The sequence below is a fragment of the Solanum lycopersicum genome, chromosome 2 (genome assembly GCF_036512215.1).
Source record: "Solanum lycopersicum chromosome 2, SLM_r2.1".
Lineage (NCBI taxonomy): Eukaryota > Viridiplantae > Streptophyta > Magnoliopsida > Solanales > Solanaceae > Solanum > Solanum lycopersicum.
Window position 1 is genome coordinate 56,651,845 of NC_090801.1, and position 22,740 is coordinate 56,674,584.

At 34.6% G+C, this 22,740-nt stretch overlaps 1 protein-coding gene across 5 annotated transcripts; it reads left to right on the forward strand.

Annotated features, from left to right (window-relative positions):
* The first annotated feature begins 8,303 nt into the window (after window positions 1-8,303).
* On the forward strand, window positions 8,304-22,463 carry LOC101266786 (tobamovirus multiplication protein 1). 5 transcript variants are annotated; one of them, XM_069294459.1, is made up of 14 exons: window positions 8,304-8,513; window positions 8,712-8,888; window positions 12,943-12,993; window positions 15,067-15,100; window positions 16,733-16,819; window positions 16,891-16,942; window positions 18,140-18,308; window positions 18,895-18,990; window positions 19,559-19,619; window positions 20,218-20,282; window positions 20,589-20,663; window positions 20,743-20,818; window positions 21,521-21,684; window positions 22,151-22,463. In XM_069294459.1, the coding sequence occupies exons 2-14, from the start codon at window positions 8,784-8,786 to the stop codon at window positions 22,172-22,174; spliced, it is 1,059 nt and encodes a 352-aa protein (XP_069150560.1). In that variant the 5' UTR covers window positions 8,304-8,513; window positions 8,712-8,783; the 3' UTR covers window positions 22,175-22,463. The 5 variants fall into 5 exon arrangements, with proteins under 5 accessions (XP_069150560.1, XP_019067806.1, XP_069150562.1 ...); XM_019212261.3 differs by having other exon boundaries at window positions 8,355-8,513; window positions 22,137-22,463; XM_069294461.1 differs by lacking the exon at window positions 16,733-16,819 and having other exon boundaries at window positions 8,452-8,513.
* The last annotated feature ends 277 nt before the right edge of the window (window positions 22,464-22,740 follow it).

Consider the following 22,740-nt stretch of genomic DNA (forward strand, 5'->3'; position numbering starts at 1 on the left):
ATTATTAAAAGGATTGGAAAGAGGGACCCCCTCGTCTCAATTTCGGCAAATGATCGAGAGATTATTGTTTGGATAAAGTTTGTTTTATTTATTTATTTAATTAATTAAATGACCAAAAAGTATTTTCAGTTAATTAGTTGATAACAGAAACACTTTCAGTTATTTAGTTGAAAATTAACTGAAACATTTCATCTTATTATGCGATCTGACTGGGATCCACGCGCGACCCGTTTTATTTCAACTTTTTCGTTTTATTTAAATTTCCCGCCATGACTTTTCTAAAAGGTTGCAACTTTCAGGAACAGTCAGCACCATTTGAAAGGTTGCAAACTTTCATTAATGGTCGTGTGAATTCTGAAAGGGTTGCAACCTTTTGGAACCTGTTGTTCTTGCCTATAAATACCACTCATTCTTCAGAATATTACCTTACTAATTTTCTGAGTTTCTTCTTCTTCTTCTGCACTAAAATTTTCTTAGTGTACTTTCCTGTTGTTGATTGGTTCGCTGACACCAGTGTTTTTGGTATCTATACTCTAGTGATTGAGATCATTTTACCCTGTGAGGTCATATTCCAAATCAAATCTCGAATACTAGAGGAGAATAATTTCCTTAAGAGGACACTGTGAGTTCAGTGGACTTGATCTTTTTCCTATTCAAAATGTTCTGGTACGTGTTTTTACAGATTTTAATTTATTCATTAATTGATTTCTGTTCATCTGTTGTATTGATTCTGAAAACTTTAGTTACTTCGTGTTTCTGCAAAGTTTTATCAGAATTAGTAATTCTGTTTTTTCAAACACAGATTGGCAAGGAAGTCTGCCTCTTTCCGTGCTTCAATAATAATGAATTTTTCTCTGTCCAGCATATCATCAGCAGGCACTGGAGTTTCTTTACTTGTAAATTTCTGCAAACCAAAAGTGGTAAGCCAGAAATATATTCGTTGCTGCCATCTTTTAAAATTCGCACCAGTGAATTTACCCGGTTGTTCTGCTTGTGGTACAACAGTTCGAATTGGTGCAGCAACAGCCACTGTAACACCGTTATTTGTCATTTTTGATAAACAAAAAGTGATACAGTCTTAGTAAGCAATAACTTATAATTGCAGACTTGAAAGAGTAAAAAATCACGAAGATTTTTCTCTCCACCAGAAACACATATTAATATATAATAAAATAATTTTCTTAATAATGTTGAAAATGACATCCAACAAGGTGTTTACTTTGAATAATGTTCTGCATATCCCTAATATTAGGAAGACTTTAGTTTCTGCTGCACTAGTCCTAGTTAATGATAAAGTTGTAAATAAGTAAGAATGAAATATTTATAGGAAAGGGCTACTTCAATGAGGATCTTTTCAAACTAAATGTAATGGTTGTTGACAGTATAAATAAAAATTCTGCTTCTGTTTACTTATTGGAGTTCAAATTAATTTTGGCATGCACGTTTGAGAAATGTAAATTACAAAGCCTTGCGAAAATTGGTTACTCTAGAAATATTGCCTGATTTTAAATGCAATAAATCAAAATGCGAAATTTGTGTGGAAAGTAGTTGTTAAACATCTTAATAAGTCTGTTTAAAGGAATTCCAAAACTTTAGACTTAATTCACACAGATATATGCGATATGAAGTCAACACCATCTCGTGGTGGGAAAAAGTATTTTATAACTTTTATTGACGACTGCTCTCGATTTTGTTATGTATATTTGCTTAATAGTTAGAATGAAGCAATTGATGCATTTGAGCAATACAAAAATGAAGTGGAGAACCAATTGAATCTAAAGATAAAAATGATTCGGAGTGATAGGGGTGGAGAATATGAAACTCCTTTTGCAGAGATATGTTTGGAATATGGTATTATTCAACAAACTATTGCACCTTATACACCTCAGTCAAATGGTTTGGCGGAACAGGAGAACAGAACATTAAAGGAAATGATGAATGCATTGATAATAAATTCTGGTTCACCACGAAACCTTTGGGAGGTAGCCATCCTTACAACTAATAAGATACTCAATAGGATACCTCATTGAAAAACACAATCAATTTCATATGATTTGTGGAAAGGAAGGAAACTCAACTTGAAATATTTCAAAGTGTGGGAATGTTTAGCCAAAGTAGAGGTTCCTTTACCAAAAAGGGTTAAAATTGAACCTAAAATAGTAGACTATGTATTTATTGGATATGTTGTGAACAGTAAGAATTGTCGGTTTTTGATTCACAAATCTGATAATCCCAAGATTCATGTTAATATGATAATTGAGTCAGATAATGCAGAGTTTTTTTGAAAACATTTATCCATATAAAATTGAATGTGAGTCGACAAGTGAAAGACTTGAACGACCACGAGAAGAATCAATGAAAAATATTCTAACTAATGAGGAACCTAGGCGTAGTACTCACCAACGAAAACCTGCTTCTTTCGGACCAAATTTTGTAGCACTATTGCTTGAAAATGAGCCTCAAATATTTAAAGCAGCTATGTCTTCGTCTGAGTCAACTTATTGAAAAGAAGCAGTCAATAGTGAGATCGAATCAATTTTAAGCAATCACACTTGGAAATTCGCTGATCTTCCTCCAGGAAATAAACCTTTAGGATCAAAGTGGATCTTTAAAAGAAAATGAAACCTGATGGGACTATTGACAAATACAATGCTAGACTGATTGTCAAAGGGTATAGACAATAGGAAGGTCTGGACTTTTTTGACACATACTCTCTAGTAACAAGGATAACATCAGTTAGGATGTTAATAGCACTAGCAGCAGTGCATGATCTTAAAATTTACCAAATGAATGTAAATACAACCTTCTTAAATGGAGAGTTGGAGGAAGAAATTTACATAGAACAACCTGAAGGGTTTATAGTTTCTGGTAAAGAAAAGAAAGTATGCATACTTGTGAATTCACTTTATGGACTCAAGCAAGCACCCAACTAATGTCATGTTAAATTTGACCAAACAACGTTGACAAATGGATACAAGATTCACGAATGTGATAAATGTGTTTACATTAAAAATGTTATGAATCATGAAGTCATTGTTTGTTTGTATGTTGATGACATGTTAATAATGAGTAAAGACATTGACGATATAAATGCTACAAGCACATGCTGTCCAACAAGTTCGATATAAAGGACTTAGGAGTTGCTGATTTGGTCGGGGTCAGGATTATCAAAACTCCCCAGAGACTAGCATTATCTCAATCTCATTATATTGAAAAAGTATTGGATAAGTTCAAGTACTTGAATTTCAAAGTTATCAAAACTCCAATTGATTTAAGCTGTACATTTAAAAAGAATGAAGGTCAAAGTGACTCTTAATTGGAATATTTGAGAGTGTTGGGAAGTTTGATATATATTATGAATTGTACGCGACCAGATATAGCATGTGCTATTAGTAAACTGAGTCGGTACACTAGTAATCCGAATCAAACTCACTGGATGACAATGAAACGTTTGTTAGGTTATCTAAAATATATACAACATTATGTTTTGCATTATAATAAATATCCTGGTGTGATTGAAGGATATAGTGATGCAAACTGAATCACCGGGTCAAATGATGTAAAATTCACGAGTAGTTATGCGTCATACTTGGTGGAGAAGCAGTCTTTTGGAAATCGTCCAAACAGACATGTATTGCTCGCTCCACTGGAATCTAAATTCATTGCTTTGGATAAGGTTAGTGAAGAAGCTGAATGGCTCCAAAATTTCCTAGAGAATATTTCATTCTGGCCCAAACATGTTGGACCTATTTGCATACATTGCGATAGTCAAGCAACAATAGGTAGGGGAGGGAACGTTATGTACAACGGAAGGTCTCGTTATATATGACAGAGACATAACACCGTAAGATAAATGCTCTCTAGTGAAATTATCACAATTAACTATGTAAAGTCAAGCGATAATGTGTCAGATCCACTAAAAAAAGGCCTAGTGAGAGAGGCAGTTGAAAGATCATCTAAGGGAATGGGTTTACGGCTTAGGACAAGTCAGTACGACGGTAACTCTATTTAGCAGACTGGAGTTCCAAGAGCTAGATTCAAGGAAAAAAATAAAGTTGTGGCTGACGGTTCAACATTGTCAATTAACTCAATCCATTCTCATGATGAAGACAATGTTTAAGAACAAGGTTAAGACTTTAAGGCTTGTTAATGAGGTAATAAAGCTTAAAGTTTTTAATGATTCGCTAAGTTTGATAAATTTGACCAAATAGTATATCTACGAGATGACACGGTTAGAAATCACTTATGTGAGTGTGAAGTGGAAGCCGCTTCAAAGAGAATTTTATGTCAAAAGCCTATTCTCTGTATACTCATGAAACCAGAAGGTGTTCATGGCTGTAACAAACACAACTGTAACAACCATAAACAGTAAAGAGTTAATTGTGTGAAATATGGTTGTCTAGGTATACCAAAGCTCGACAATTTAAAGATATCACATCTACCGATTGACCGATTATATCCAACATATGTTCACCACGGAAAGTCCAAGGGGAAACCTACTTATCCAGATGCAATTAATCCTTGTCTGTAAAGTACACAATTGTCCGTGCATTCCTATGTTATAATCATTTCCCATCAATGTGGGGGATTGTTGGGTATGTAGCAAGAATTGACGGGAAATAGAGGGAAAGAGTTGATGAGAAATTGAGGGAAAGAGAGGAATTTGAAAAGTAGAGAACTTGAAGAGTTGGGAACTTGAAAAGTCTTCTTATGCTTTAATGAAAAGACATTTGTCCCTCATCGTTAGTGGAAAGAAAAATAGGAGAGTTTAAATACAGAAACACTCTTATTAATTGTTAAAAGGGTTGGAAAGAGGGATCCCCTCGCGCTGTCGTCGTCACTCGCTCGTCTCGACTTCGGCTTCGGCAAATGATCGATCGAGAGATTATTTTTTGGATAAAGTTTGTTTTATTTATTTATTTAATTAATTAAATGGCGAAAAAGTATTTTTTTCAATTAATTAGTTGATAACAGAAACATTTTCAGTTATTTAGTTGAAAATTAACTGAAACGTTTGATCTTATTATCTGATCCGATTGGGATCCATGCGCTACCCGTTTTATTTCAACTTTTCCGTTTTATTTCAATTTCCCGCTATGACTGTTCTGAAAAGTCGCAACTTTCAGGACAGTCAGCACCATTTGAAAGGTTGCAAACTTTCATTAATGGTCGTGTGAATTCTAAAAGGGTTGCAACCTTTTGGAACCTGTTCTTCTTGCCTATAAATACCACCCATTCTTCAGAATATTACCTTACTAATTTTCTGAGTTTCTTCTTCTTCTTCTGTACTAAAATTTTCTTAGTGTACTTTCCTGCTGTTGATTGGTTCGCTGACACCAGGGCTTTTGGTATCTATACTTTGGTGATTGAGATTATTTTACCCTGTGAGGTCATGTTCCAAATCAAACCTCGGATACTAGAGGGGAATAATTTCCTTAAGAGGACATTGTGAGTTCAGTGAACTTGATCTTTTTCCTATTCAAAATTTTCTGGTACGTGTTTTTACAGATTTTAATTTATTCATTAATTGATTTTTGTTCATCTTTTGTATTGATTCTGAAAACATTAGTTACTTTGTGTTTCTGCAAAGTTTTATCAGAATTAGTAATTCTGTTTTTCAAACACAAATTGACAACAATATACACTCAATTCCCAACTTTTGGATATATGCTGCAGTTATTTAACATGAAAAAATTTCCAACTGTATTATTAAATAGAACATGTAACTAACAAAAAAATGAAAATTTTAACATTATTCACCTCGGAGATTTTGGAATTACGATGATTTAAACTTAATAAGTGTGTATTTTTTGAACTATGATAATTTAGATTTGATCTGTTTTATGAATATTTCATGAATTTGAAATATTAATTGGTATTTTGATCTCTTGATGAATAATATTTCGTGAATTTGTGGAATATTTATGATTTTGGTCTCTTTAATGAATATTCAATGAATTTGTGGTGAAAGTTTCTAGATTCTAATCTCTTTTGTGGTGAAACTTTTAAAATTTTGATCTGTTTATGAATATTTCATGAATTTGTGGTGGATTTTTTTAAATTTTGATCTCTTTAATGAATTTTGCATAAATTTGTGTTAGAATATTGGAGATGTGTTTTCAAGGAAACATAATAGCCTTTATATAAGGATGGACTATTAGAATATTCGATATGTTTTTCTAAGGAAATGTAGTAGTCTTTATATAAGGATGGACTATGGTTTAGAGTGTGTTTGGTATGAATGAAAATATTGTTTTTCAATTTTTTCATGTTTGATTGGGACAAAAGTTTTGGAAAATATTTTCCAAATCAACTCATTTTCCTCAAAATTAAGGAAAATGACTTCCCTTCAAAAATTAAGGAAAACATTTTTCAAAACTCTCCTCCAATTTCAAATTACATTTTTTTCGAAAAACATCAATTTTAAAAAAATATTTTCAATTTTAATATTTTATTTTTTCACCCGATCCCCGACCCCCACCCACCCACCACGGCCAGCCCCCCAAACCCCACCCCCTCCCCAAAAAATTAATTTTGCTTTTTAAAAATATTTTCAATTCCAAATTTTTATTTTTAAAATCCTACCCCCCATCCGGCCAGCCCCCACCCACCCCCAACCCCCCAAAAAATAATTTCATACATAAATCAAACATACGTAAAATATTTTTCCTTCACCAACCAAACATGAGAAAATAAGTCCAAAATTTACTTGTTTTCCAGAAAAACATATTCTAGAAAAATATTTTTCATGCAAACATTTTCTTTCGTACCAAACACACCCTTAGAGTTGAGTCCCCTTCAAGAATCCTAATTAGAATCGAACATACTTGAACAAAATACGTGTTCTAGTGTTGGAGCGACCCACGAAATTTCAATTTGTACACATATGTTCAATCCAAATTCAAAATATTTCATGAGTCAGTCCAACAACAACAAATGACATCTTATTTTGTTCTCAATCTTCCTAGGTGTTTGAAGACGAGTGGAACAACACATTTCATCTTTAATCACGAAATATACTACTTGAAACCAGACGAAACTTTCATCATATTATCAAAAATTATAATCAAACACACTTGAATCAAATACGTGTTCTAGTGTTGGAGCGTCCCACATAATTTCAATTTTTACACATATGTCCAATGTTTGACCGACATGAATTGTGTTGGAGTGATGAGACTCTCCACTTTTCATAGATATTAAGTAGGCTTTTGGCCATGCATGATATGGTATTGTGAAACGAAATCAACATTTTGACATAATTTTACGCTAATTTCATCTCATGAAATATCATATTCTTCAAAAATCATGATATTGAAATTTCATATCATGGTTTAAGATTTTTTGAATACAAAAGTTGATCCATAAATTTATATTTTGTTAAAACAACCTCACACTAAATTTAGTGAACATTTATTTCATATGTAATAAAATTAATAATCACATCATTACTTTTTAAAATTTTTATTTTCACCAACATAATATTTATTATTGCTTTCAATTTGGTGAATATAAATGATAAAGTAAGATTTGATTGGTAATATATGTTTGATAATCGCTATTTCCAATATGTTTTGTTTTTAACACGAAATTAATGCACTGAAATGTGTAATTACACACAAGTGAAATAAGACATAAACCATATGATATTGACGCACAAGTGAAAATCGACATACCATGTGCAATGTTACATAATTATTTGCAGGAATACCAAAGGAATGATAAAACATTTATGATATATGAGCATGAAAAATAGAGTTGCGAATGATATTGAACAACAAATGACTCAAAGTAACAATGTCGGTTTATCTTCTCGGTCATATGATCAAGAAATGCAAGTTAAACACGAGGAGATTGTCGTACTACGTGAGAGAATTATATGAAAAACTAGTACACTACAATTTATATTTAGTTTATTGTATTGTATTACTATTAAAGTTTAATCAGTTAAAATTAGATGAAACAAGTTACTTACGTGGAGAACATATAACTTTACAATAATTTATTATGCGATCTTAAAATTTTTATTTATTGGATATTGAATAAACAATTGATGTCATTTTAATAGTTTTACACTAATAAGATTCTTATGTTTATGAGAAAATATATATACAAAATTCGTATGACTTATCTAAACAAAACTTTAATTTTATCTCATAATATTATATTGTATGATTAAACAAGCTATAAATTTAAACTCTTTTACTAAAATATACGTAATTTAAATTTAATCAAAATTTTAATATAGAACTAAATATTCAAATGTCTGGTGAGTAAAACTACGGGTTTGTATTTCTATGAAAGAAGAAAGAATTGTTGAAAGCCACCAGCGTGGCATCAAGACAAAGGGACTCGTACTCGGTCCCCAAAAGGGCCAACTCAACTCTTGTCTACAGAGGGAGAGAGAGAGAAAAAGGGGTATAAAGGGAGTGTTTGAGGTAAGAATTCAGCGGCAGATCTGCAGCAAATTCAAAGAAAAAGATACCATCGAGGCTGCATAAAGAGAAAAAAAAGTAAGGGGAATTAGGAGAGTATCGTTTTGGATACCATTTCATTTTCTTTTTTACTTACTTCAAGACTTGTTTGTTGTAAGTGTTTTGGGTACATATATATACATATATACATATATATATATATATATATATATATATATATATATATATATAAGCTTATCATCATATTGTGTGTCCACGTTTTTTTCTCTGTATTAGAGGGGAAAGGGCTAAGAAGGATTGAGGCAGTGGATGGTTTTTTAAAAGGTAAAGAAAAAGAGTGAGAAGAACATGATTGAGTGGAGAGAAGGGACTTGTTATCCTAAGGCTTTAATGGGAGTGAATGTGGGTCTTGCTTCTGTCGATGCCGTTATTGCAGTTCTTGCTTTTGCTCAGGTACTCTTCTCTCCCCCCTGTTCTTCATTGTTTCAGAGGGTGTTGTTATATATGTGGAGTTTCTGCTAAAAATTCTGTATTGATTATTGGAATTTTTTGTGTTGGGTGTTCGTTTCTTGTTCCCAATTTGGGATTTTGGGAATGCATTCCAATTGGGATTTTTGAAGGGTTTTAATGGATTCTGAATGATAATCTTGTTTGTGATGGGCAATGGAAAGGTGCTGTTTCGGCTAGGTTTGTGATATTGATTGAAAAATTGAGTCCTTTTGCTAAATTTTCTTCCTGTGGCTTATTAGTTTCTGGTTTCTGTGTTGTCAATTCCGTTAATATGCTTGAATTCGAAGGAATGTAAGTTCATTTGTCACAATGGGGTTAAGTTTTTTGCTTTCTAATTTATCATGGGTTTATACAGACGCATTTTCTTGAGACAGTTTTCTGCCATTGTCATGCATAGTTTAATATAATAAGTAGTGTATCTCTTTGACAAGTTCTGCTGAATTTAGTAATTTAAAGTTGCAAAGATTCGATTCGAAGAGACCAAATGTAATCTTGTTCTGAATATGGATTTTCTGAAGCAGAAAGCTTATTTTTCACGGGGACTTTGCCATAGATCACTTGCATAGCGATTTTTACTATGATTTCTCTTCCTCTTCTCTGGGAGGAGTAGGATGCAGTTTTTCTGGGCCAAATTGTGATATGTTTTGTCATATAGGGCTTGCAGCAACATTTAGGGAGTTATCGAGAAGTGATTTTCACTGTTTTGAGGGACTTTACCAGTATTATGGCATTTATGGCCAATATGATTACCCATGGAGATTGCATTAAGTATATGATTATTATCTCCACATTCAATAGATTTTGCTGCATTTGGTGAAAATGGTTAGTTTCATTGTTACAATACCATCTAAGATACTAGCTAAATGTGGAACTTTTGAATCATTGGTATTCGTATACCCGCTCTGCATTTGTGTAGGTGAACATGATTTTTGATGTCCTTGAGAATGGGCTAAAATTGGGATTGTTCTTGAAGCAGACTACTGGGATTCAACCATGTGTTGTTTTTCTGTTAATGCTTATCAAATACCATATTAGTCCTACGCTTGCATATTATTTGATTAAAAATGGAATAAAAAACAATTTTATCTGAAATTATATTGTTAAATGATTCTCGGAGAATCAAGAAGATTGTGGGTACTAATTTTATTCATGACAAAGAGATCTTATATGTTTGAGCTTGGGACTTCCATGTTGGAGGTCTCAAGTTCGAAACCCCTTGCCAGCGAAAGCAAGGGGTATGCCTTCTGGGTCGAGATCGCCTGGTGCGGGTTACCTCTCCTATGTGGTTTGCGAGCTATTGCATAGGAGCGGGGTTTTACCCTGTGCGCACCCAAAAGGGTAGTAGCTGCGGGTTTCCCTTGTAGTAAAAAAAAAAAAAGAAGAGAGATCTTATATTTCAATTTTGGACCAGAGATGATACGTGTAAAACTCTTCTTTCTCATTGAGAGTGCAAGATATCATTCCAAAGAATAGTTTGAAAGCTATTCAGAAAGTAGCCAATTTTTTAGAGCTAATGGCTCTTGTTTAAGGCAGGAGAGTACCTTGCTTTTCCTTTTGAGATATCCGGTACTCTAACAGAATTTTGTGATCCTTTTGTTCACTATCCAAATGCAGTTAAAGCAAAAACTTGGTACGTTGGGATAACCTTTAATTGAAAGCTAATATGGTGTAAGCATAACTCAGGGTATGGATCTTTTTTTCCCATCCATGTTGTTGTCAATGCTTCCTGAACTGCAAACCGAATCTCCAAATATCTTCCTTACTCCTCCTCCTTTAGGCATGACCTCTTTGAAGGTTTTTTTTTTCTTTTGATGAAGTAATTAGTTCTATTGCAGGCATCAAGTAGATGCATAATAGTTAGAAAAGCTTAGTAGCAAAAGGTCAGCTCTCCTTTACATTGTTAATTGAGAATCAGGGAGCGGACATGGTTCAGAAATCAGGGCAATCTAGAGGGGATAAATAAACCCAACTATACAAAAACATGAGGCAGTTAGCTTTTAAAGATTGGTAGGTAGTTGATTCCATCAAAGCATCTTCTATTCCTTTCGTTCCAGATACTCCAAAAAATGGCTGCAGGTATCTTTGAAGGTTAACTGACGTACCCCACTTCATATCCCAAGATCATGGTGGATGATGGTTAACTGCAGTGAGGAAGCATTCCCTTTTTCTAATTATTTTTTAAAAAGTCTACTTCTTAAGAAGAAAAAGACATTGCAGACCTGTATCAAAATATTTCATCACTGCTTGGTGCAGCTTTCTGCGACTTAGGTTGCAACTTTCTCCAGTTCTTCTTCTTCAAGCTCCAGCTATGCTGTGTTGCTGCTTCTTCTTCTTCTTCTTCTTATTATTATTATTATTATTACCATGCTGCTATGTTTTTTTTGCTGCTGCTTTCTTTTTTTCTCTTCTCTTGTTTCGGTCTTCTTCAGCTTTTATATTCTTTATTTGTTTCTCTTTTTTTTCTTCTTCAGTATGTTAATTTATTTGGATTTTGTTTATTTGTTGTCTTCTTCTTTTTTTTTCTTTCATGTGTTGCGTGTACTTCTTGTGTCTAATTTTAATTATTTTATTTCCATTTTCTTCTCATATTCATTTTATTCTCTTCTTTTTCAGTAGCTTTTTTTGAATTACAGTTGTTTTTTAATTTTTTGTTCTCTTAACAGCAATTTCAAATGGTATCATCTGAGCAAAATAGAGCCATCAATTTTTTCAATGGCATCATCCATTTATGTTTTGTTTTTTATTTTGCTTGTTCTATCAAGCATTTCTGGCTATCAACTTTCTAGTTTTAAAATTGAAAGATTTGCTTCTATATATTATTTCTGTTGATGTCTTTTTTGATTTAGTTATTTTACTCATATGTGCGAGGTTTATTTTATTTTTGAAATGGTGCTTCACTTCAATGAAGAGAGTGAAGGGAGCTTTTGTTGCTTTTTTGCGCTTCATGCTCTCAAAAACACTGCCTCCCAGCAAACTACTCTATAATTAGTCCAAGGGGAGGGCTAGATTGGTTTTCTTCTACAAGTATAAGTGTCTTCTCCTCATGTATCTTGATTGGTTCAAGATGGAAATCGTTAAGAGTCCCTTGATTATTTGTCCCACTTGAATAAAGAAATTGTTTCTTCGGCTTGGTAACTCTTAAAGGAGGTGTTTGACACATCCCTCGGCAGAAGATGTTACATATGCCTTGTTTTTGCATTGCTCAGTTGCAGCCGATATATGGAAGTATATTCCTGTCCTTTTGTCATTCAATGAGTTATGCCTCATGGTCATAGCATAAAAGCACATACATAAGTGGGGACAATAGAATGTAAGGGAACAATTAAAAAGTTTTGACAGACTGTTCCAGCTTTTATTTTATTTTTTGGTGCCTATGGCTGGAAAGAAATAGCAGAATATGCTTCTCAAGGAGCCTCTTCTCCTATTCATGCTTTGAAGTATGGATGTCTTGGGAACATTTTTTTCTGGAGTAACCATTATATTCTGAATAATTTTGACCAGCTTTTACACTTTGTTAGCTCCTTAGGCGGCATAAAGGAGGATCACTGTTTAATTTAGGTGCTTGCTTAATATGACTAGTTGCTAAGATTGAAAACCAGAGAGGCAGGGGGTGGGGGTTGTGGGAGAGTTTGATGTTGTCAATGAGTTATCAGCATTCAACTACAATCTAGGACCATTGTGAAGATGAGGAATGAATCGAGCAGAGTACTTTTTGACACCAACTGGGTGACTAACTGAAAAAGAGGAAACCTTAATCTAGCTCAATTCTAACCTTGGGATACTGAAGCAATCGAATGGCTGCAAACCAGTTTGGTGCTTCTGTTTAGGTTGCTGCTCGTGCCTTCCGTGGTTGCATAATATTGGTGCAACTCTATTAGAGTATATTCTTGTGCTGTTAATGACACTCACATTTCCAGTGTGGTAGTGATAATTTCTGGTTAAATAGATTGTGCCATCATATTTTTGTGCAACTAAACTTGCTTATCTATTTTTCCAGTTAATGAGAATTCACTCTCGGAATACACACAATGGCTGGACTCGTCAGAAAGTAAGTATTTCATCCTCGATTCTCTTGCTGATTTTATTGGTATCTGAGCTGGATGAAAACATTCTGTCCCTCCTACTTTAAATTAAAGTACTTTCCCAAGGTTTAAGTAATTATTGAACAATGTGAAAGCAGGCCAATTTGCTGCCGACACTTTTTGCCTAGTTCCAATTATGAATAGCAAATATACTAATGAAGCATGTTGCTAGATGCTTATATGCGACCGACTTTCCCTTTGATACCGAAAGTTACTGTGATTTGGGTGTTGTTAATTCTCTTTGGGAATTGCACCGAGGGTGTGGCCTAACTGTCAATGAAGATGAAAACCATGGAACATAGAAGAGACAAAGACTCCTAAGTGAGTTCTTCCCATTTGCCTAAGCCTCAGAGGGTAAAGTTACCCTGTATTTGTGTTGGTGTGCGGTAGTCGAAGTGCTCGCAAACTGGTCTAAACACCACAATTACAATAATAGTAGTTTTCTTCGGCAACTAAGACTTAGGTATGCATGTTCATGTGTGTAATCATTTGTATCTTTACATTAACCATAAGTGACAAGGATAAAATCGTGGAGGAGGTGTGCGTATAGGGAGTATAGTTTGAGTAAATGACTGGTTATGTGAGCTCTATTACTGTTGGTACTTGGTATTATTTTATTTTATTTTTGCATACTTATTAGGAACACTTCCCTCATCTGTTTTCCTTCCAGCCAAGCTCCTCACTTATGTTGCCGGTTTACCTATTAAGAGTGTAGAAGAGAGGAGAATGTGAAAAGTCCCAGAACCCATGTTGATGATATTCAACTAAATACTCTTGTCTAAACCATTAGTATTATAATGTTCAAAACGCGTGCCTAGCATTTACGGTTCAGGTGACTTATCATCTCTTTTTAATAATATTAGATAATTCAGGTGACATAACAGTGGTCTTCAGAAGCGAAAATATACTTCAGATTCCTTTACAGTTGTGGTATTAAGTTGCTTCTTTCTCACTATTGCCATAGTAATGAGTAACGATCCTTATCCTCCGTTTCTACAACTTGATAACTATTACCTAAAATTTTCTTTTTTGATAACCATTGCCTAAATTACTGTTCATCATGTAGGTTTTCAAAATTTTAGTATTCATACCAGGTTAGTCTCCAATTTTTTCCATGTGATCTAGTTGTACTCTCTTAATGTATCTCTCTTCCCCTCTCAGTCCTCTGATGAGTACAAATCCAAACTTCAGGATATTAAACCCAGCCTAATTACTTGGCCATTATGGTATTAGTGGTTCATTTATGCTCACATCTAAATTCTTTGGTGTTAGAGATGAGGGGTGTCTATGCTCAGTTCTTGGTGCAAGATCAGTCTATTGATGATTGACCATGGAGGTTTTACGAGTGTGATAATGGTGATATTGAGCTCTGTAACAGTCAGGGTCATAGTAGTGATCGTCTTGTGGAGTTAACCGGTAAATGCTGGCCACTGCTACGTTCTACCATGTTAACTTCCAGCCAAGTGGTACAATGTGTAGTGCAGATTGGGTTGAATATTCTGGTGATGTTACTTCTTCAAAAGAACACAAATGCATCTTTGAATAGCTGAAATTAGTGAATATCGAGGAGTCTTGTTCTGCATGAAATGATCCAAGTATGGTGCAACAAGACGCTTCTTCCACTCATTTGAAGGCACTACCAAAAAACGAGAGTCAGTTTACCTCCTTGTTCTTCTAATACCTGACTGTGAAGTGGCGCATGCTTGATATACCAATTGGAAACGAAACTGGGCTAAACTTGATAATATCTACATAGACTAGCTCCGTGTAATAACAAATAAAAGACTTCATCAACTCTGAGGTAGCACTACATCTCTTGGAGGATATACACATATATTAGAATTTGGAAATATATTGCCTTAATTAGTTTAGTTTACTGCTATGAAGCGACAGTCATCAAGATTTTTCAATGATTCTTCTTCCTTTTGTCCTGGTTAGCCTTAAAAAAAATTCTTTAGTAGATTCAATGAGGCTTCCTTCTTGTTCACTTATGTGCTAATTACAAATCATGCTTACTGGACTTCGCTATGAAATTGCAGGTATTTCACTTGATGATTGGATCTTCAAATTTGGGTAAGCATCTTATTTTCTCTGTTGTATCATCATTCTATCTATGGATTATTTTTCCCTGAGATCTCCCCGGGAGCTCTTATCAAAAGAAAATATTTGCACTCTTACTCATAATATTGAGTTTCTTAAGCCAATTGTTGATGCATATTTTGTTTTGAATGCACATGGGAGAGATTAAATAATGTGAAGCACAAAATGATAAGCAATTTTAAGAGTTAATGCAATGATATGACTTAGATTAATTTGGAAAATATGAAGTTGGGCAAGATTAAGTAATATGTCGCTTTTCTTTATCATTTATGGGAATACAAGCTTCCTGCAAACCTTTCATCCATATGGGGTAACTGAGTTTTTTTTGAGAAAGGTAAAGTTAATTCTATATATCCACATGTATACTACATCAAAGCGTAGTCACAAGGAACAAATATCAAGAATATTTGCTAGTTCTCTATGTACAGAACTCATGGGGTAACGGAGTTTTGTACATAGAGAACTAGCAAATATTCTTGATATTTGTTCCTTGTGTAGCTTCTCACTAACATTTGACTCAATGGTGGAAGTGTTGAAAAGCAACATGTTATGCTTTAATTAAACGTAATTAAAATGTGGGTTCTTCTGAAAAATGTGCTGATACGAAGTAAGAAGGATTTTAATCTAGTGCAATCTATAAAAATAGAAGAAAGAAATATGTATCCAGCACCAGAAAACATAATTATGAACAAAAACAACTAACTCAGACAAATGAGTTGGTAGATACACAACTAGATGAGATATTTAGAGGTAAGACGATGTAAATTAAGTTCAAAGATCATGCCAGTTTTCTAATTTAGATGCAAATTTGCTGCTTTAAGTTTCTGCTGCACTGCATTCTAACTTCTATTCCTAATAGTAACAATTCATTTGTTTTGTTCTTTGTAACAAAGTAAGATATTAACATGCAGGCTGCGTTTCAGCCCAGTATTAAAATGAGTTGAACAAAGCGGGTCAAAATGAGCCCGCTTAATAAAATAAGTGGGTTATTAATCTGTCCGAATCTAAACAGGCTGGGTGGGTTATGATTTTGGGCTGATTTTATAGTATCTTGTTTTCAAAGTAAACAAGCTCAGTTATTTACCTCATTGAGTTTGAGATGACGTGTTAAAGTATCATTACTATTATTATCATATTCTTCAATTAGATCACTGGTGTTGTTTCTTTTACTTGGGTTATCTTCACTATTTTTGTTTTCAGTACTACTCTTTTCTACAATATTTTTACAATAGCTTTTACTCTTGTATATGCCAAACCTGTTTTCGAAAATGTTTTTCTTGATCCGAGGGTCTATCAGGAACCTCTCTACAAGGTTGGGGTAAGGTCTGTGTACACCCCAACCTTCCCAGACCCCACTAGGTATGTCATTGTAGAAGATCTAGCTTCTCGTTTGGTAGAAATTAAGGGCACAAAGTGTATAAGCTAATTTGGACATGGAACTTTGATAAACCACCTGTGCTCGTGTATACAATTATCTTTAATACCTTACCTTTATCTTTTATTTTTTGCTTTCTATGCATTTCATAATGATAAAGTAAGTTACTGTCCAGCAAGTGATCTGTTTGAATTTAGTTGCATTTCATAATGAATTTAATTCTCCTGCAGGTTATTTCCTTTATTTTATTTTGACAATTGTTGCCGCATGTAATGGTTGGATTTTCTGGTCGCACTCCTGTGGCTTTGTCGTTATGGGTATGTGCAAACCCGCCGTTCTTTTTCAACTGAGGCTATTTTAACTAAGACTTATGAAAACTATTTTGCAGCTTTCCCCAAAATTCTTTTCCTTGCGGCATTTCTTCTTCTCCTTTCTTTCTGGTAAGTTCGCCTTCTGTTTTCTATATCCTTTAACGAGTGAAAATTATTGTTGTGAATTTAACGATTTACCTTCTTTTTATAATTCTAATTTTGAGGAAAAGAAACTAATTTATGAGGGAAATTCAGTATCATGATCTTCCTATTTTTTCTCAGTCATCTTCATTCCAGAAAATAATCTTGGGGCAGAGAAGCAGTACCTGTTGCTTTAATCAGTAAGCTGACAAAACCAGCAGTTTGCGAGACACCAAATAATGATCCTCTTTTGGTGAATAGCAGTTACTTGCTAAAGTTGCGTGACTTCACTTTCAATGCCACACCCGTGTCGGATTCTCCAAAAATCCACTACTTTTGGAGAATCCGACATGCACCCATTGTCATTTATGAAGAGTCTGAGCAACATAGGTTACTTGAGCCTAGTGCTGTTTGTAGATTATAGATACTTCTGCTCTACACCAACAAAGTTGTCACTTGTCATGTATCTCTTTTTTTTAATATCCGATCAGTGGTGCAACATTCAGTGCTTGGTTGATAATGGGCACACTCCTTTATACTTTCTCCACTTAAACAACAACAACAACAAACCCTGTGTGATCCCACAAGTGGGGTCTGGGAAGGGTGGGGTATACCGTATACGCAGACCTTACCTTACCTTTATGGTGGGGTAAAGTTGTTTTCGATAGACTCTCGGCTCAAAAATGGGAAAGAGTGTTTTACAAAACAGGTTTGAAAAATACAAGAGTAGGAGAACTATGATGCAACTATCAAAGAAAAGAAAAATATCGACAACAAAATAGAAAAGATAAGCAAAGTAAAAGAAATAACAGTAGTTCTAAATCTTAAAGAAAAAGGTAACGATACAACAAGAATTATAGTACTGATAAGTATAAGAAGGAGAAAATAATGAACTTCTCCACTTACATACCAGTTCTTTATTTGCAGTGGAATATATACCCGTGACATGCGCCTGACCCACATATCATGACATCACACACTATGTTCTCACCTTTAGACCAAAACCTTGGTGGCCAAAGTTGTCGTGCGTCTTATATCCTTTTGCACTTGAATCTACAAAAATATTACTATACAAGAACCTCTGAAATAAAAGAAAATGTGCAGGGGTCCAAGCCATGAACTCTATCTTCATGTAGAAATTAAATATTGATGAAGTCTAAAATCCTTTTCTGTAAATGAATTTAGGGTTGATCTTTGTCATCAGTCAAATGATGAAGAAGATGAAGATGATGTATATAGCCCTCGAGAAGCTTTGTTGGAGAAGAACAAGCCAAATTCAAATGCTGATAGTCGCCGAAGATGCTGCTCTTTTCGTGCTGTCAAAGTGGGAAGCCGCCAAAAAGTTGTGGTTCTGGTAAAGTTTATGGAATATGCGCATATAATGTTTAAAAGGCAAAATTGTGATTCACTTAGCAGCTCAGTTCACAGGCTTTAAATGCAACTGGCCAACCATGTGGCGAAAAGTCTCTTGAGATAACAACCAAATAAGTGGGGCTAGTCCCACATTTATGCTTTGTGTTATCTGCCTTTTGTGACTCCAAATATCTTTTCTTAGTATTCGAGTATAAATTCATGTTACTGCTAACTTATAAACGATGTGTTTTTGTTCTATAATTTAGTATGTGGTGAAACTATATTAAAATAAACACATCTTATTATCACTTGGGTACTTAATTATTTCTGTTTATCTTGTGCTTATGAATTATATCACATTTTAGTGGGCTTTTTTTGAAAAAAATATTTTTTTCTAAAATTCTTTCAAAATTTTTGTGCGGCATATGTCTGCGTTGTGGCAAAATCCCTACTCTACAAACCCCCTGCTGTGCCCCCACTTTTAAGACATTGTGTGTATGTTCTACATAAAAAATGACACATTGTAACTCACTGTGTTTCTCTTTTTCCAATTTGGTTCTTAATTCATGTATTTGCTTTTTGACCAGGTTACCCTGTTAGTTTTTCTGTTAATGTTGGTAGCTGCTGTACTAATATGGATTGGGAGGGGAAGGAACCCTATTGATTCATCTGTTGTGGCTCGGGTATGGACCAAGGCTCTTTGATTACCAGTATCTATTTATTTGTTTTTCTTGCATATTCTGTAACCTATTTGATTTAGCAGTGGTTGGTTATTTCCAGCCTCACATATTCATTTTTAGCTGCAACCAGATTTTATAACACAATCTATTTGATTTTGGTTTTCACATATTCTTTCTTTAATCCATTTGATTTAGCAGTTGTTGGTTCTCTTTATAGATTACTTTGAGCCTCACATATTCATTTTTAACTGCAGTTAGATTTTATTACGCAAATAAGTATATACCTCTGACTTGGAGCCCAAACTATTTCTTAGTATTTATTGGGAGGAGCATGTCGTTGAAACTTGAAAGTGAGGATGTGTTCTCCTGTGAGTAAGGGTAGTTCTTGTAAAACGCGTTTCATGCTTAAATGAATTAGCATTGTTTTTTTAATTTGCTTTACTATACTAGTCTTTGGTGTTCAAATTATTGTTGGGAGAAAAGAAATTTAGACTGTTTCATGGTGATTTTTTTCTTTGCCACCTTCTCCCCACCTTCCTCTTGATAATTGATGAAGTGCAGTTTCATCCAGGTGTATGTAGATCTCTTTGCCTTAGCAGTTCTTTTGCTGGGAGTGGCATTGGCATGCTATGGTTAGTATATCATACACTGGTATTATTTATCCCCGGTTCCACATTAATGTTCACACGTCCCAGAAAATTGTTGTCTTGCCATTTTCAGTAATATAATCTTATCTATTGCTACTATGCACCATAAATCTTTACATGGGCACTTCAGTACTTGTGTAATAACTAACATCTTGATCCACCATTTCTTCACACAATCAGCTGATGTAAAGATTTGAGTTATTTTATTTAACAATAAGGAGTGATTTACAAATGTTCAAGAGTTCTCTCTCCCTCTGTGTGTGTGTGTGTCCCCAGATGTGGGTCAAGGGGGTGGAGAAGTGATTTCAGAAATAGTTTAGACAATAAGATATGCAGGTTGATAGTTTTAGGGGGTGAATCTGCTGTCTCCCCAGAAAGACAAATTTCTCATCATTAATATCGCGATCGAATGAGTTGATTGTTCAACCAATTATCTGTTTCTCATCGAGCTGTGCGAAATTTCTAGAAACGGTTGTCGTAAAGAACTTGCTGTTTAAATAGGTCTTTTGTGTTCTAATTATTTTGTGTGAAGGTTTTCTATTCAAAAACTGTCTTTTCTGACCATACTATCTCGTCTATGCAGGACTGGTATTGTTCTTGAAAATGAGCAAAGTGAGATCTGAAAGGGCTTCATCAGAAATGTGGAAGGTACTAACTCATCTTTCCTCGGTGCATCTCTACCATTTTCTGTATGTCAGCTGGAATCGTTATTTGCAGACTGCAGAAAACTTGTGTGTCATGTCATGTCATGTCATACTGAGATCTTTTACAGTTCTAGTTTTACGAACCGAGCTTGAATAAAGTGCACTTTTCTTTCTCTTTTTTTCTTCCTTGTTAGAGTTTAGCTCTCATGTCACACATTGTAATAGATTTTTTTTTTCTTTTGACAAAGCGATTGTGATAGATCTTTTTACTGTGAAGTTCGATTTTTTATTATATGTTTGTCAAATGAAGGTTGCAGGCTTGGCAGTTGTTTCTGTTCTATGTTTCACTTCAAGTGCCGCTGTCGCCATATTCACAGATATACCCGTATGTCTTCTGCTTGTCTCATGAGATCGTCTTTTATTTTGACTGCATAAGTTTCTAAAAGATAATGCTTTTAATGCAGCTTCTTTTTAACTGGCATGGACAGAAGATAAATGGTGTTTGTACATCTCTTCTCATGGTTTTGTATTATTTTATAGGTACCCTTTAAAACTTTTTCCTTACTGAAAGCTTGATTTGAATTTCTATACTTCAGTGGGAACTTCTGCTTTCTGCCTGCTAATTGTTGTTACCAATTGTAGAAGCTATGAGATGCTCCTGAAGCCCACCTTTTATACCTAAGAGCTACCAACTGTAGTTAATTAGATGAAGAGGGCTGAACTCAACATGGTGGAAGCAACCAATTTAACAATCAGAGGTTGCTCTGATGATGTCATATAAGTGCATTAATATCGTAAACATTTTGAGTTGTTATGAGATGTCTCTCTGGATGCATTCAACAGATGTTGGGAGCTATAGTGTAAGGACTTAACATAAGAGCTGGATTGTGAAATATCAGATATTTCTTTAAAAATTTGAGGCATGACTGAGAGGGGATTTAGTAATAGTGCGTCAAGATATTGCTTGCCTCCCACTTAGTTCCTGCTCTTCCCCCTGACTCCACTTGTAAGATTACAGTGGTTATGTTGTTGTTGTTCTTTAGTTTAAGAAATTGCATCTATCTTCATTGTATTGGGCTATGGTATGGAGACTCCAATTACTTCAACCAAGAATACAAGTAGCTTGTACATGTTTTGTTGGGGGCAGCTGATCTTACAATGCAGTTCTTTCCTACGAATTAGAGTTTTATTCACAAAGGGGGAACTTTCTAATACTCTGTACCTGATCAAAATATTTTCCAGGTTCTTCTATACCTTCAGCATTTGTGCTATGGGTGATGAGAGAACTACCACCTCCACTTGTCACTTTCAGTCAACAGGAGTCGAGGACAATAGCTTTTATAAATGACAGTTCAGCGACAGTACAGCCTCAGCGATGGACAGCTGCTGCAAGTGTGCAAAATCAGGTTTCTTGCCTTCTTTTAACTCTAATGCACACCTTGTTTGTTGATTTGTCTCTAGTCGTGTGCATCATGATCTTGAGTAGGGAACACGTAGAAAATGCATGTTCATTTACAAGGGCTATAAGCCTATCACTGATTAAATGAAATGGAAAAAAGTTCAAGACGAAGCAAATAAATTATTTATCTCCTGGCACATTACACTAGGGATGGGGAAATCATGGTAAGTGAAGCTATGGCTACAAATCATTTTAGCTGTCCATTAAATTTTTCGTTAAGATCCACCAACTCACCAGAATTGCAGCTTAGCAGTTGAAAGACAACTTATACAAGCATTATTTTTAACCTCACATCAAAACCCAAAAGAGAATGTGAAAGTAGAGTGCAAAATCAATGAAGAACTCTTTTCATTATCTTACACTAGATGGATTCACAAACTTGTACCAATGTGTTCTAAGCATTGTGGATGCAGGTCTCAAGGGCGAGCCCCATATGATCACCGTGATGGAATTTGTAAATTGATTGGTGATTTTCAGCTAGAGTGAAGGACTGACAATACTAAAAATGAAAGAACTTCTCAGTTGAGTGGTCGGTGTTGTGGTTGAGTGATCGAAGAAAGCTCAACTCAACGGATAAAAAATACCCCTTGCAACTAAGTAAGGTGGTTGCTCAGGGTACACATGCCTGCATAACTTGGATTCTTGTACATAGCAATGAACTTTCTAAATTTTACAGATTCTTTTTTGTTGATATAATGAGGTTTTAGATTTTTCTTGCCCTTCAAAGCTTTTCATCTGATTATCCTACATTATATGATATATGGTCTGCCATATAATTCAATTTGCTCTAGAAAATTAATTAGCCATTGGTCAGCATTTAAAAGGACAAATCCATTTTACCATACTAAGAACAAATCACAATTTTCCAGTTGATTTTTTTGAAACATTTCTTTTCTTCCATTTTTTAGTCTCTGCTTTTTGTTTTCATCTCAAGCGACTTACCTATAATTTGGTGTTCTGCGTGATTCTAATTTACGATCACAGTGCCATTTGCCACTAGCTT